Source organism: Budorcas taxicolor, chromosome 7, assembly GCF_023091745.1.
Source record: "Budorcas taxicolor isolate Tak-1 chromosome 7, Takin1.1, whole genome shotgun sequence".
In the NCBI taxonomy this organism is placed as follows: domain Eukaryota; kingdom Metazoa; phylum Chordata; class Mammalia; order Artiodactyla; family Bovidae; genus Budorcas; species Budorcas taxicolor.
This window is the reverse complement of record NC_068916.1, coordinates 39,151,127-39,163,642: the sequence shown is the minus strand read 5'-3', so window position 1 is coordinate 39,163,642 and position 12,516 is coordinate 39,151,127. Positions and strand designations below refer to the sequence as shown.

The 12,516-nt window shown below is 50.7% G+C and overlaps 1 protein-coding gene across 3 annotated transcripts; it reads right to left on the bottom strand.

The window, feature by feature from the left end:
• Positions 1-414: 414 nt before the first annotated feature.
• HNRNPAB (heterogeneous nuclear ribonucleoprotein A/B) lies at positions 415-6,156 on the bottom strand. Of its 3 annotated transcripts, none has more exons than XM_052642437.1 (8): positions 6,090-6,156; positions 5,616-5,846; positions 4,724-4,892; positions 3,894-4,052; positions 3,590-3,721; positions 1,625-1,742; positions 841-981; positions 415-572 (listed from the first exon to the last, which is right to left on the bottom strand). In XM_052642437.1, the coding sequence occupies exons 2-8, from the start codon at positions 5,822-5,824 to the stop codon at positions 502-504; spliced, it is 999 nt and encodes a 332-aa protein (XP_052498397.1). In that variant the 5' UTR covers positions 5,825-5,846; positions 6,090-6,156; the 3' UTR covers positions 415-501. The 3 variants fall into 3 exon arrangements, with proteins under 3 accessions (XP_052498397.1, XP_052498396.1, XP_052498398.1); XM_052642436.1 differs by having other exon boundaries at positions 5,923-6,114; XM_052642438.1 differs by lacking the exon at positions 841-981 and having other exon boundaries at positions 5,923-6,114.
• Positions 6,157-12,516: the final 6,360 nt, after the last annotated feature.

Below are 12,516 nucleotides of genomic sequence, written 5' to 3'. Positions count from 1 at the left end.
GATAGCTTCAATATCCAGGTCGTGGCAAAATCAGGACACGTGTAAAATACCTTACAATACATTAGATTCCCGAAAGGTACCAAAAAGTACAGTAAAATTAACACTTCCATTATAGGAAATGTATGACACAAATAATATAAAACTAAAAGGTGAAAAAAAGGTGACACTGGTTTTCTAAGATACAATTTACTCTTTACAACCAGGGTCCACAGGTCCAGGCTGCAGAGCGGCAGCAGGAAGCAGACCCTCCAATCTGGTTCTGGGTAACCCAGTAATAAAAATCAGCCCATAATGCCGCTCTGGCCTCTTGAGAAACCACACGCTGCCTAAACAACTAGAGCTCTGGAAATATTGAACAGGAGAGTGATTTCCAGGGGGGAAATTTTAAATAAGATGCACATGGGACAGGCCATAGAAAGTTTGCCAAGTTAAATTTGGTACATAATTGTGTTCACTCGATATCCAAACAAAGCGTGTGTGGTCAGTCATCCTGCTGAAGCCTCAGTATGGCTTGTAGTTATTCTGATGGCCACCGCGTCGCTGGCTCTTCCCGTAATTTGTACTACCCTGACCTAGGGACAAGAACAACAATGAAAGTAGCTACAACTTGCTGAACATTTACCCCTGTGCCAGGCGCTTGATATGCATCCTCACCAGAACCAACAACTCTGTTGGTAGGATATCACCCCACCTTCTTGAAACCCAAAAGCTCAAAATCCACTCTCAGATAAAAGCCCAGCCTGTCCGACTCCAAAGCCCCTGCTGCCAACGGCCCCTGCCCTGTCTTTCCTGCCTCCCGGGGTGGGTGAGTGGATGGGGGCCTCCCTCTCTCCTACTTACTGTAGTCGTAGCCGGGGCCGTAGCTGTAATAGCCATAGGGCGAGTAGTCGTAGCCGCCATAGCCGGGCCCGTAGCCCTGCTGGTAGCCGTAGCCCTGGTTCCAGTAGCTGCCGTAGCCCTGATTCCAACTCTGACTCTGACCTGTGGGGGGAGCAGGGCACAGGGGCCCATGGACCATTTAGCACACGCAGGAGCTAGGATGGAGGAAATCCTGCCCTTTGGGTGGCGAGGTTACTATGGCAACTCAGAAAAGCCAAGGGGCTGCTGTCCTGGTGTAGAGGGCCTGAGAGACCCAAGCTAGAGCTAAGAAGGCCAGGCCAGAAAACTGACTTCACTGGGGCAACCAAGGCAGCTCACTTTCATTCAAATCACCCACTGATCACCGCCACCCTCCCTGGCAGCTTGGCCGTAAAAAGGATGGAGTTCAGGCTTTGGAGTCAGAGGGGCCTGGGATGGATGGAGGATAAGCGCCTGGCACAGCAATGCCCTATCCTTCAGCCCGCCCACCCACGGGTATACCAAGTCTCAGGACAGCTGCAGAGCCAAGCACACTCCCACCTTGCCCCACGTCAAAACTTGGAATGTGATGCAGAGGCCCGCTCTGCCCTGGGGCCCCAGGCCACATGAGAAAGATGGGCTCTTCCAATCCAAGCAGCAGCACAGCACTGACTCAGGAGCCATTCCTGATCGCGCCCACCCTGCTGCAACGAGCACCCCCAAGACAAACATAGAAGCTCCATGCAGGCAGGGAAACAGGACCCATCTTCATCTGGGTTCTACTCACCTCCACTTCCACCGCCGCCCCCACTGCCTCGGTTTCCTCGATTGCGATTCCCACGGCCCCCAGAGCCATACTGCTGCTGTTGATAAACCTCTTTGGGCTGAGCCACCTTGATTTCACACTGAAAGTCAAGAGAACAGTGGGTCATGCCAATGGGACAAGCCCTAAACAGGGAGTGTACACAAAAGCCTTCAATGACGAGCATTAAGGTGGTAGATATCTGCTCAAGACATGCTGGAGTAGGAAACCACACTGGGACTAGTTCAGAACTTCAACTAAAACTCAGACCAAGATTCACACTGGCCTTTTTTGCTCAAACCTTTTCCCAGGCTGCTTGAAAAACAATGAGACACACCCACAGGTCTGCTGATGGTCACCCTTGGCCACTCTATACCTTAACAAGTGGGAGGATAGGGACCGCTGGGCCAGTGCCAGTCCAGTGTAGCAAGACACCACCTTGGGCAAGGAAGTCAGAGAAGGCTTTCCCAGGTAAGGGATTTTAGAGAAAGCAGGTTCCTTCCCACCCCTCCCCTGCCCCCACCCCAAGAAGAAATCCAAATACACTATTGAGGTGGCAACCCTGACCTCTATCTTACAGAGGGAAAAAGCCACTGGGGCTCAAGACAGCATTCCTTAAGGCCATCCCGCTGCTCCTTCCTCCAAACACTGATCTACTATTGGGATGGGCCAGGTGTATCTCCCTGGCTAGGGCATAAGAGTCAATTTCCTCTCTGCTCAAAACCCGGCCTACTGTGGGTGGAAACGCCATGGACTTTCCTGTGCTCCTGCTTTTAAGTGTATTTTTAAAATAAACTTCAACAACATTGGTCTCCCATTAAGACCAATTAAAAACCATTCTATAAGACGTCCTCATCCAAGCAGAGTCAAAAATTGGCAGGTTACCCCCACCAAGTGATGCAATCTCATGTTCTCTATCCTACTAGGTTACAACTGAATACAACCACCTAAATTACACTTATTTCACAACCAATCAGCAGCAGTTTGACTAATAGCACCACAAAACGGGCACTTCATGCCCATTTCACATATGGCACAAAGAAAAAGGCCTGTTTCCATGTCAGTGTCCGCTAGGTAACAATGGCTCTCACCCAACAGCCCCCTATGAACCTCTCTTACAGAAAATTTAATGGCCCAATCACAAATCCAGTCTTTCCAAACTCCCAGCCAGGACTGAGACTTCCAGGAGCCCCACCCTACCTGTCCCACCTTATCTGGCTGCCACTCCTGCTCAGGCAAAGCCTGCCACACCCTGCCAGCGGGTCACACCCTCAACTCCCAACTGCCTCAGCCACCAGAACACTTCAGGGACGGAACTAGTTAACCCTTCTCTTGTCCAGAGTTCAGGAGAAAGAGGTGCCCCTCACTGCAAAGGACTCTGCTCCTTTTAAGTCAAAACTGGCCTTGGATTTAAGGTGGCCAAGACCCGGGGAGGCTCTTTGGAAAGGATCTTTGGACTACGGGTTAATTTAGCCAGCGACCAAAGGGGATGGAAATGAAGAGATGTGGTTGTGGCTGGAAACAGATAAGAGAAAAGCTCTGCAACAATGTCCATAGCAGGAGAGGCTTCACCATAGAAATCACTAAGTGGCAATTTTAAAATCATCTGAGACCTTAACTGCAGGACTTACACACACTGCATTCTAGATCCGGAACACCTTGCCCTCTAGCTTCAATTCTCTTCAGGAACTGAAGAGACTGCTCACACACTACCCATCCCAGAGGGGCCGCCCATGCTCCAGTATTCTCCTGCCTCCCTCACGTCCTGTCCTGCCAGCCTGGGAGCACTGAAGGACAGGACCACTGGTCCCTATCAGGACAGCAGGCACTGCACAAAAACAGTCCGGTCCACCCTAGAGAACTCCTGGAGGTGGTTCAAGCCCTAGTCCACACCTGCAAAGGCCAGTTCCAGCAGAAGGCTAAGTGCACACACAGCTGGGGACACCTTACCTTACTTCCACTGATGGTGTGGAACTTTTTCTCCAGCACTTTCTTCACAGGTTCTTCTTCTTTAAAGGTAATGAAAACAAAGCCTCGTCTTTTGTTCGACTTTGGATCCATTGGAAGCTCAATGGCTTCAATCTGCAAACATAGGCAAAGCTCAAGACTCTATCTCAGAGCCTATAGGGAACTCATAGGAAAAGGCCCACAAACACCACAGTGAAAAAAAGTTCCAGTCAGCCAAGGTGTCAAGGACCAGTAAAAAGGCAACATCACTGCAGCTGGCAGACCACTGTGGGGACCACACACTCACCTCCCCAAACTCGCCGAAGTACTCCCTTATCTTCTCCTCAGTGGCTTCAGGATTCAGACCCCCTACAAAAATTTTCTTTACTGGGTCTTTCTTCATGGCCATGGCCTTTTTGGGGTCAATGACACGGCCATCCAGCCTGTGCTCCTTCTGGTCTAGAACCTGTTCCAACAGAAGCGAGTTGGGGTCTAACTCAGCAGCATGACCCAAGACAAGGACCTTCTTTCTCTCAGCCATAAGACTCCCAACACAGGCACACAAAACTGCTTCATCCCCTCCAAACTCTACCCCCAACCTGACTTCCCAACCCAATCTCCAGACTTAACCTGGTTTATGAAATCTATCAACCCACCCCCAAGACTTTTGACCATGCCCTGCACCCCCTTTCTTGCCTAGCCAGTTCCATAAACTTAAAGCACAGGCTAAAATTAGGCTTCTAGGGCTGGAATCCTCACAATCCACCCTTTACTGGCTATGTGATCTCTTCTATTTAATCTTCTGTTTTTTGCAAAATGAGGTTAAAGTAATGCCTATCTCCTAGCAACTGTGGGCTCTCTTCTAATCTTCTCAATGAAATGTTTGCTTTAGCAAGGTCCAGAATAGGCACAAGATAATAAATGGTCCACTATAAACCTTCCTTGATCACCCCTGCCCATACTCACTCCTCCACTTAGTCTCTACTTTTAATCCCCTGGAAAAGAACAGGATACATTCTCAACGTCTCTGCTCTTCCCAGAGCATTCAGCTGTGCAAAACACATAAGCCAATCATGGTCTAAGAATGGTTATCTTGGAATACACTGAGACTCCTGATTGTGAACTACCCCAGCTTACCTTCTCCACACTGGCTGCATCTTTGAAGAGGATAAATCCAAATCCTCTTGACCGGCCAGTGTTGGGATCCATTTTTATTGTACAGTCAACGACCTCTCCAAATTTGGTAAAATAATCTTTCAGATCCTTCTTGCTGGTATCCCAGCTCAGGCCACCAACGAACATTTTTCTGAAATAGTGGGGTGAGACACATAGCAGCAAGCCTTATAACCAACCTGTGATTTTGGAAGGATAGACCCTGACAAAGCTCTCACTGAAAGGATTATAAAGCCACCATTCGGAACAGGGCTCTACCTCTGGAATATGTTAACGAGTCTCCCCTACCCTTCCAAACTCAACCTTGACCCTAATAAAGCCTCAGGTGACTCCGTACCCTAGGCTAGTTGAGGAAAGAAAGCACAACCTGGCCGGAGAGCTAGGACCTGAGGTCTCACAACCCGAAGGAACCTAATTTGTCTAACAACTATGTATCAAAACACTACAGTCCCTGCCACCTCCGATCACTTCAAGGAACTCGAGGCTTCCGGGGCCGAGTCAGAGTTCAAACCAGGACTCCGCCCCCGGCAGGAGCCGGAGGAGGGAGGCCCGGGTGCGCGCCAACTCCGCCCACGCAGCCTAGGCAGCGCGACCCGCCAGGCCCCGGCTCCGAGCTCACTCCCCTTCCGGGCCGCCTGCCGCAGGTCCCCGCGCCAGCGGCCCCGGGGCGGCGCTAAAGTCGACCCAACAAACTCTTGCAAACTCCAGCGCGCGCCGTAAGCGGGCGGCGCGGAGTTGCCGGTCTGCGGGCCGCGAGCAGGCCCCGGCCGCCCGCCCCTCCCCCCGCCGCGTGGCGCCAACAAAAGGCGGCCCCGGAACAAAGGCGGCGCCCCCGTTGGCCCGCAGCAGCACTTACCCCGCGTCCTCCTCATTCTTGCTGGCGTTGATCTGGTCACCCTCGGCGCCGTTCTGGTTGCCGGCCTGGGGCGCCGCGCTCCCGCCTCCAGCGCCCGCCGCAACGCCGGTACCAGTGCCGGCCGGCGACTCGCCTTCGGGGGCAGCCTCATGTCCGTTCTCGGTGGCTCCCGTCGTCTCCATGGGCTGCTCTTCACCCGCTTCCGACATGCTAGGCCGAGGCGCGCGGCTCCTGCAACGAGCAGCCACAGCGCGTCAGGCCGGCGCCACTCCCGCCCAGGCTCCCGCCCGCGGGCCCGGCTGCTCACCTCGCCGCCGATGACGCCGCGGGGCCCGCTCGTCCCCACCCGCCGAGGAGGCACCCGCGGGCTCGGCCGCGCTCACGCTCGCGCTGCCGGGCCTCTCCCCCGTCTACCGACGGAGCCGCTGGGACCTCGCGCTAGCCTAGTCCGCCTCCGCAGCCACAAGAACCCACCGACTCCAAAGCTCGCCCCGGCCGCGCGGTGCCGCCGCCTGACAATGCCGACTCGTGGCGCTCTTTATAATGCCGGAGCCAAGGCCACCTCGCAATAAGGTGCATGCTCATTGGCTTCGCCGGTCTGTCACTCATCCCCGTGCCGGCTTCCCATTGGCCGCAGCGGCGCGCGCACGGTAGATCCGGGCGGGCTTTGTCCTCATTTTAGAATCCGCGCGAGCCGGGGCCTTGCGGAGGGTGCCCGGGTCTGGTGGCTTGACGGTCCTGTCCTGAGTGACCGGTGGTCTGAGCCCCGCACCGGAGAGGCGCAAGCCTGACCCTTCGCCTCTGAGGCCGTAGACCCTGGTCCCCGTGCGCCCTAAACCAGCACTGGCAGCCTTGGCCATTCCATTTCCCAAAAGAGGAAACTGGACTCCAGGAAGTCTCGGAAACCAAGGTCGCCCGACTGGAAGTGCAGAACCCGGCCTTCGGAGATTGGGCGCGTAGTGTCCTCCAAACCCCAAGAAACTGGGACGGAACCAGCCGTCCCCCTTGACCTTGGTGCCGTCCAAGCCACTCGATCCAGCCCCTTGTGCCGCTTCCCCCCGAAGCGAGAAGCGAGGAGGGGGCGGAGTTCGCCGGGTGGCCAATGGTGCTCCACGCGGGAGAAACTGTGGGACTGTGGTGTTGCCCATTCTTAGGTCGCTTTTCACCACCTTGACGATTAGCATCACATTTTTACTTTTGACTACTTAATATCTTCAATTCGTTTATTTTTGCTGAAATCTGTTTTTAAGAATACACCATTTCCGTGAAATCATGCAGTTTTGGGGAAGGGAAGAATAGTTCTCTTTTTCTAATATACAAAATACTCATTTATCTTCTTGACCAAGCTTGAAAGGCCTGTATAGTCATGATTCCCTTTAACCATATGGGTGAGAAATACCAAATGAAGAAGGATTAAAACTTCTGAAGCTCGGGGGTTGCCAAATAACAGCAGAACACAAGTAGCTGACATCTCCCGCTGGGATCCTGTGGCCGGGCCCAGTGTGGTGGGCTGGGCATTCTGTTTTCTCATCTGGTCTCTTAACAACCCTATGGAAGTTGACAACCAGTTTATAAAGGAGAAAACAAGCCCAGAGCCCTAGTCTGAGGCTCACATCCTAAGCCAACCTGCTCAGTCGTGTCCAGCAACCCGATGGTCCCAAAGAGCCTGACTATAGTTGCTACAGTCTCCTCTGTCCATGGAATTCTCCAGGGGCTCTTCCCAATCGAACACAGGTCTCGTGCATTGCTGGCAGATTCTTTACTATCGGAGGCACCAGGGAAGCCCAGTGAAGTTGCCATGAGAATGTAAAATGTCACAATTTCACATTTGGAAAAAAAATAAATTTCAAAAAATCTTAAGGTTCAGCCACACAATGCTGCATCTCCCCCAAGGTATCAACCACCTAGAGCTGGGACACCCACCCCCAAGTGAGCAAATGCCACTGGTTCATCCCAAGGCTCACCTGACCATTTCACTTTCAGGCTAGATTCACATATCTCTATAAAACCTTGGTCACTGCATAAAACCTTGGTGGTAAGGCTTGCAGGGAAGTCCCTAATAACCTCTCCACTCCAGTCTTTGCTCACCTACAGAAATAAGAACCAGGGTTTTGGGTCACAGGCAGTGATGGGCACAACTCACCAAGCAATGAAGAAAATTCAGGTAATCAAGGTCAAGTGTAGCTGCAGGACGTAACCACTTATTTTTGTGTGTGTATCAGTCACTCAGTTGTGTCCAACTCTGCAGATCCATGGACTGTAGCCCACCAGGCTTCTCTGTCCATGGGATTTTCCAGGCAAGAATACTGGAGTGGGTTGCCAGTTCCTTCTCTAGGGCATCTTCCCAACCCAGGGATCGAAACTTGGTCTCCCACATTGCAGGCAGATTCTTTACCATCTGAACCACTAGGGAAATCTGCTCTTGTCCAGTTGGATTCCATTAGCACAATTTGGGAAATGCTTTCAATGACATGTCAAGTCTGAAGGATGACAACAGTTGGATGGTGCTTCACAGTTTGCAAAATACCTTCACCAACCTTGTTTTTTTAGAGCTTCAAAATAACTTTGTATGCAATTATCCATAGTTCAGACCCAAAAACACTGAAATCACACAGCTAAAGTCTTAGCCACAAAGTCGACACTACAACACTTCCAACTCTCCATTGTTCCCAGTGCTCCTGACTACTGTAGGGCAAGGGGGCTCTGAGCTGCTGAGTTCTTTGGTCTAAATTAGATCTCAGATTAAGTGATTTTGAGGCTCAAAGGAAACTTACTTTATAAAGAACTGCAGAAAAATGGGGGTCCGTCCCAATACAGAATGTTCTTATATTGTACTCAAGAGTGCTTCTGACAAAGGCAGGTCACCAGGCTGTTTGGAACCAGCAGGAAGTCCCTTTGACACAAGGGACTCTTGTTATTTGGTCTGAGTTACAGACAAGTTGAGGGCATCTTCTAAAACAATGAGGTTCTCAAATCAGCAAGGAGCCCAGTAACAACAGTGTAGAAAAGAGAGGACAGACACAAAATGAATTTTGAAAGTTGTTTAAATTACATGAATTTTTCTATTGATTGATTGATTAATTGATTGAGTCTGGGCCTACAAGGTAGAACCTGCAAAAGTTAATTGCAAATATGCTGACTATTGTAGCTGACTCCCATATGGGCCACTTCCTTCACCACAGCTCCATGGGCTTCAGCTCCTTTGCTTCTGGGCTGACTCTGGCTCCAGCTGGAGAAGACTTCCTAAAACACAAGTCAGATCTTGTCACACTCTGCATGAAAACTCTGGCTGACTCTCCAGTACTCTAAGGATGAAGTCTTAACCCTGAATACGGGTAAGAGAGACAGCTGAGGCTCACAGAAATCCTTTCCCTCCTCCCTCCAACCTCTCTTCATCTTGAGTAGAAGAGTCAGTTGAGACACCTCCTGCCAGTTGGACACCTCCCCCAGATCTCTTTTTTCCTGGACACCAGGTGTTCTGCCTGGCAGAGCTACATTATAGAGAAGAGCTGTTTCACCCACATCAGACTTGATGTAAGAAATGAACCTGTGCTGGGTCAAGCCAGTGAGATCTCTAATTGCAGCCTAGTCACACCTGACCATTCCACATGGCTGGAGCCACCCCAGTCACATCTCATGCCCAGCTCTCCATGCCAGCCATGCTGATTTCTTTTATTTCCTGGAACTCACCTGCACTCGTCTCTTTCCACATGCTGTTCCCCCTACCTGAAATACTCTTCCACAGATTTCACCTGCCTACCCTGCATATCTGTTTTGGGTTGAATTGTATCACCACGAAAGATCTGTTCAATTCCCAACCTGTGGTACCTGTGCCTGTGACCTTATTTGGGACTAGGGTTTTGCAGATGTAATCCAGTTAAGATGAGGTCAGACTGAAGTAGGTGGCCCCTTAATTCAAAAAGACTGGTGCCTTATGAGAAGACACAAAAACAGACACAAGGAAAGCATTGTGTGACAACGGAGGCAGAGACTGGAATGATAAGTCTACAAACCAAGTGCCTTGGTCAGTTTAGGCTGCTATAACAAAATACTATGGTCTGGGTGCCTTAAACAACAAACTTATTTCTCACAGTTCTAGAAGCTGAGAACTCCAAGATCAAGATGTCTGATGAAGGACCTGCCTCCTAGTTTGCAAATGGCTATCTTCTTCCTGTATCTTCACATGGCAGAAAGCACAGAGAGAAGCAAGCTCTCTCATACCTCTTCTTAAAAGGGCGCTACTTATGTCATGAGGACCCCACCCTCGTGACCTCATCTAAACCTAATTGCCTCCCAAAGGCCCCACTTCCAAATATAATCACAATGGGAATTAGGATCTCAGCATATGAATTTGGAGGAACACAAACATTCAGTCCATAACACAAAGGGATACCAAGGATTACTAGCAGCACCAGAAGCTAGGAGAGAGGCATGGAGCAGATTCCCCCCTAGAGCCTTCAGAGCAAGTGTGGCTCTGCCAACACCTTGATTTTGATCTTCTAGCCTCCAGAACTGTGAGACAATAAATTTCTATTGTTGATACACCCCTCAGCTGGTAGTGCTTTGTTATAGCAGCCCTAACTGATTAATCAAACATACATCAGAATTCAGCTTCCTCCAGAAAGTGCTGTCAGGCCCCAAGGAAGGGAGCCTCTCAGAACACATACCGCACGGTATTGACACTGACCATAAGCTCAATGAGATCCTGCACCAGGGCTGTCTCCGTCACCTGGACACCCGCAGTGGGCACCGCAATACTCGCAGAATGAATGAAAGAATCTCCTAACCCAAATGGACACATGGATTCCTAATGGGCTGAATCTGACTTTCAGATGTGTTTGCTTGCCTATACAAAGTCTTGAACATTGTAAAAAATATATATTTGCCAACATTTATAACGCATATTTCTACAAAATGTTACATTTCCAGGTACTTTGGAAAATTTTTAGATGAAGTCACACTGGGCCACGGTCTCACACGTTCACACTCAGCAGGAGCTGAGCGATACTGCTCCTCAGCAGGTGGAGCAGGTGCTGTCCAGCTCATTCCAGCCCCTACAAGGGCCCAGTGTCTTGCTCCTGGGCCCTCTAAACTCATCTCATCAACTGAAATCATTAGGGGTGCCAATCCCTAGCTAGGCCTCCATGAAACTCAGCTTCTTCATCTGTAAAACAGGGATGACAACACCTGCCTCTCAGCACTCCTGCAGGGATCAGGGACTGTTTGCCAAGAGTTTAGTATAGTGCCAGTAGATATAACTGAAATTGTTAGTGCTAGGACTGCTGACAATAATAATATTAGCTCTCAGGGACAACTCCTTCACTTGAGGAGCTTCCCATCACAATCGAATCCTCAAAACAGAAGTGGAAGACCTGGAGAAGCTCTTCTAGCCAGTATCCCTCACCTGCTAAGATCACATTCTTGCAACAGCCACCTGTGCCTAGTTTGAGTCCCAGAAACAGCCTCTGCCTAGCAGAGATCAATCGGAATTGCCTAGGACACCCTTCTGGAATCAGACCTTCATGGAATATGTCGTTCACGTACAGACCTAAACCTCCCAATCTCCTATGAGCTCGCAAGGCTGCATTCAGTGGCTACAACATGCAGAGGGGCCCAGCCTGGCTTCATGTCACAGATCTCCTGTGTAGCTTCTAAGACTACTACTATCTAGAGCCATAAGGTGGAAGGGACGTGGGTCATTAAATGACCCTGTGGAAGCACACCGCCTCTCTAGCCTGAATACCACCTGGGACTGTTATCTGTAAGAAAAGGACCCACATCCCTTCCACCTTGTGGCCCTAAATCGAGGCCCCCGTGGCTAGAGTCTCACTTCTTACAGTTTTCTGAGCACAGACCATTGGATAGGGATGGATTCAGGACACAGTGCTGCTGACCAGGTCAGGGAAAACCTATGAAACCAGGAAACACCCATCTCCCCTCTGAAAGGCAGCAACACCTACTCATCAGAGCAGCCTTGGAGGCTTTTGTGTGTGTGTGTGGTTTATCCCTGCCACTAAGTCAGGGTGGCCCCAGGGGTCTCTCCATTTGAACTGTAGTATTTGATTACATAACAATTCATATATTCATTCATTTACTAACATCTCGGGCTTCAATTGCCATCAACGTGCCCCTCAGGACAGACCTGTTTTTTGAACTGTAAACCCACATGATTCACTATCTCTCAACATCTCTCCTGAAATGTCCCCACGGCCCCTCCATTTCAGCATGTCTGTTCCCCTGAGCCCAGACCCTCTGCCAGTGCTCTTGGCCACGAAGAATGCCTCTGCCACCCACCTGTGCAAGCCAGGAACCTGGCTGGACCAGCCTTGATGCCCCTTTCCCCACTCCTTCCCTATCCAATCCATCACCTGGACCCCAATGTGCCTTTATGACTGTCACCTTCACTAAGGTTTGCACTGTGGGAATATCAGTCAGGGCAGGATACCCTGTGTACCAACTATATCGAAACGCCATGGAAGATTTTCTTACAGATAACAGTCCCAGGTGGTATTCAAACTAGAGAAGTGGCTCTCTTCCACAGGATCATTTAGGGCCCAGTGCCCCTTCCATCTTATGGCTCCACCAGCCCCTCAGGCCTTGTCATCGCAAGCAGCTGGCAGAAGGAAACACACAGAGAGGAACTGGTGTGAAGCTTGATGGCCCAGGCCTGGAAGTGGCGCCCGTGGCTCTCACTCACTCTCCATTGGCTGGAACTCTGCTTGTGGCCTTGCGTGACTGCAAAGGGCACTGAGAAATAAGCCGAGGTACTTGCACAGGGAAGGCAAGGACAGAATGGGTGCCCAGTTTTTCACACTAGGCTTCCACAACTGCACGTTAGAGACAGTGAATGGAGACTAGAGGAAAGCTTTCCATCGGTCAGCCTGCCTTTCAGGGACCGTCA

Coding starts and splice junctions, on each gene's coding strand:
- HNRNPAB (XM_052642437.1), bottom strand. CDS start 5,824: ATGTCGGAAGCGGGTGAAGAGCAGCCCATGGAGACGACGGGAGCCACC. Junction 1,743..3,589: donor ACACCATCAGTGGAAGTAAG/GTAAGGTGTCCC, acceptor CTTGACTTTCAG/TGTGAAATCAAGGTGGCTCA. Junction 573..840: donor CGGCCCCGGCTACGACTACA/GTAAGTAGGAGA, acceptor TCTTGTCCCTAG/GTCAGGGTAGTACAAATTAC.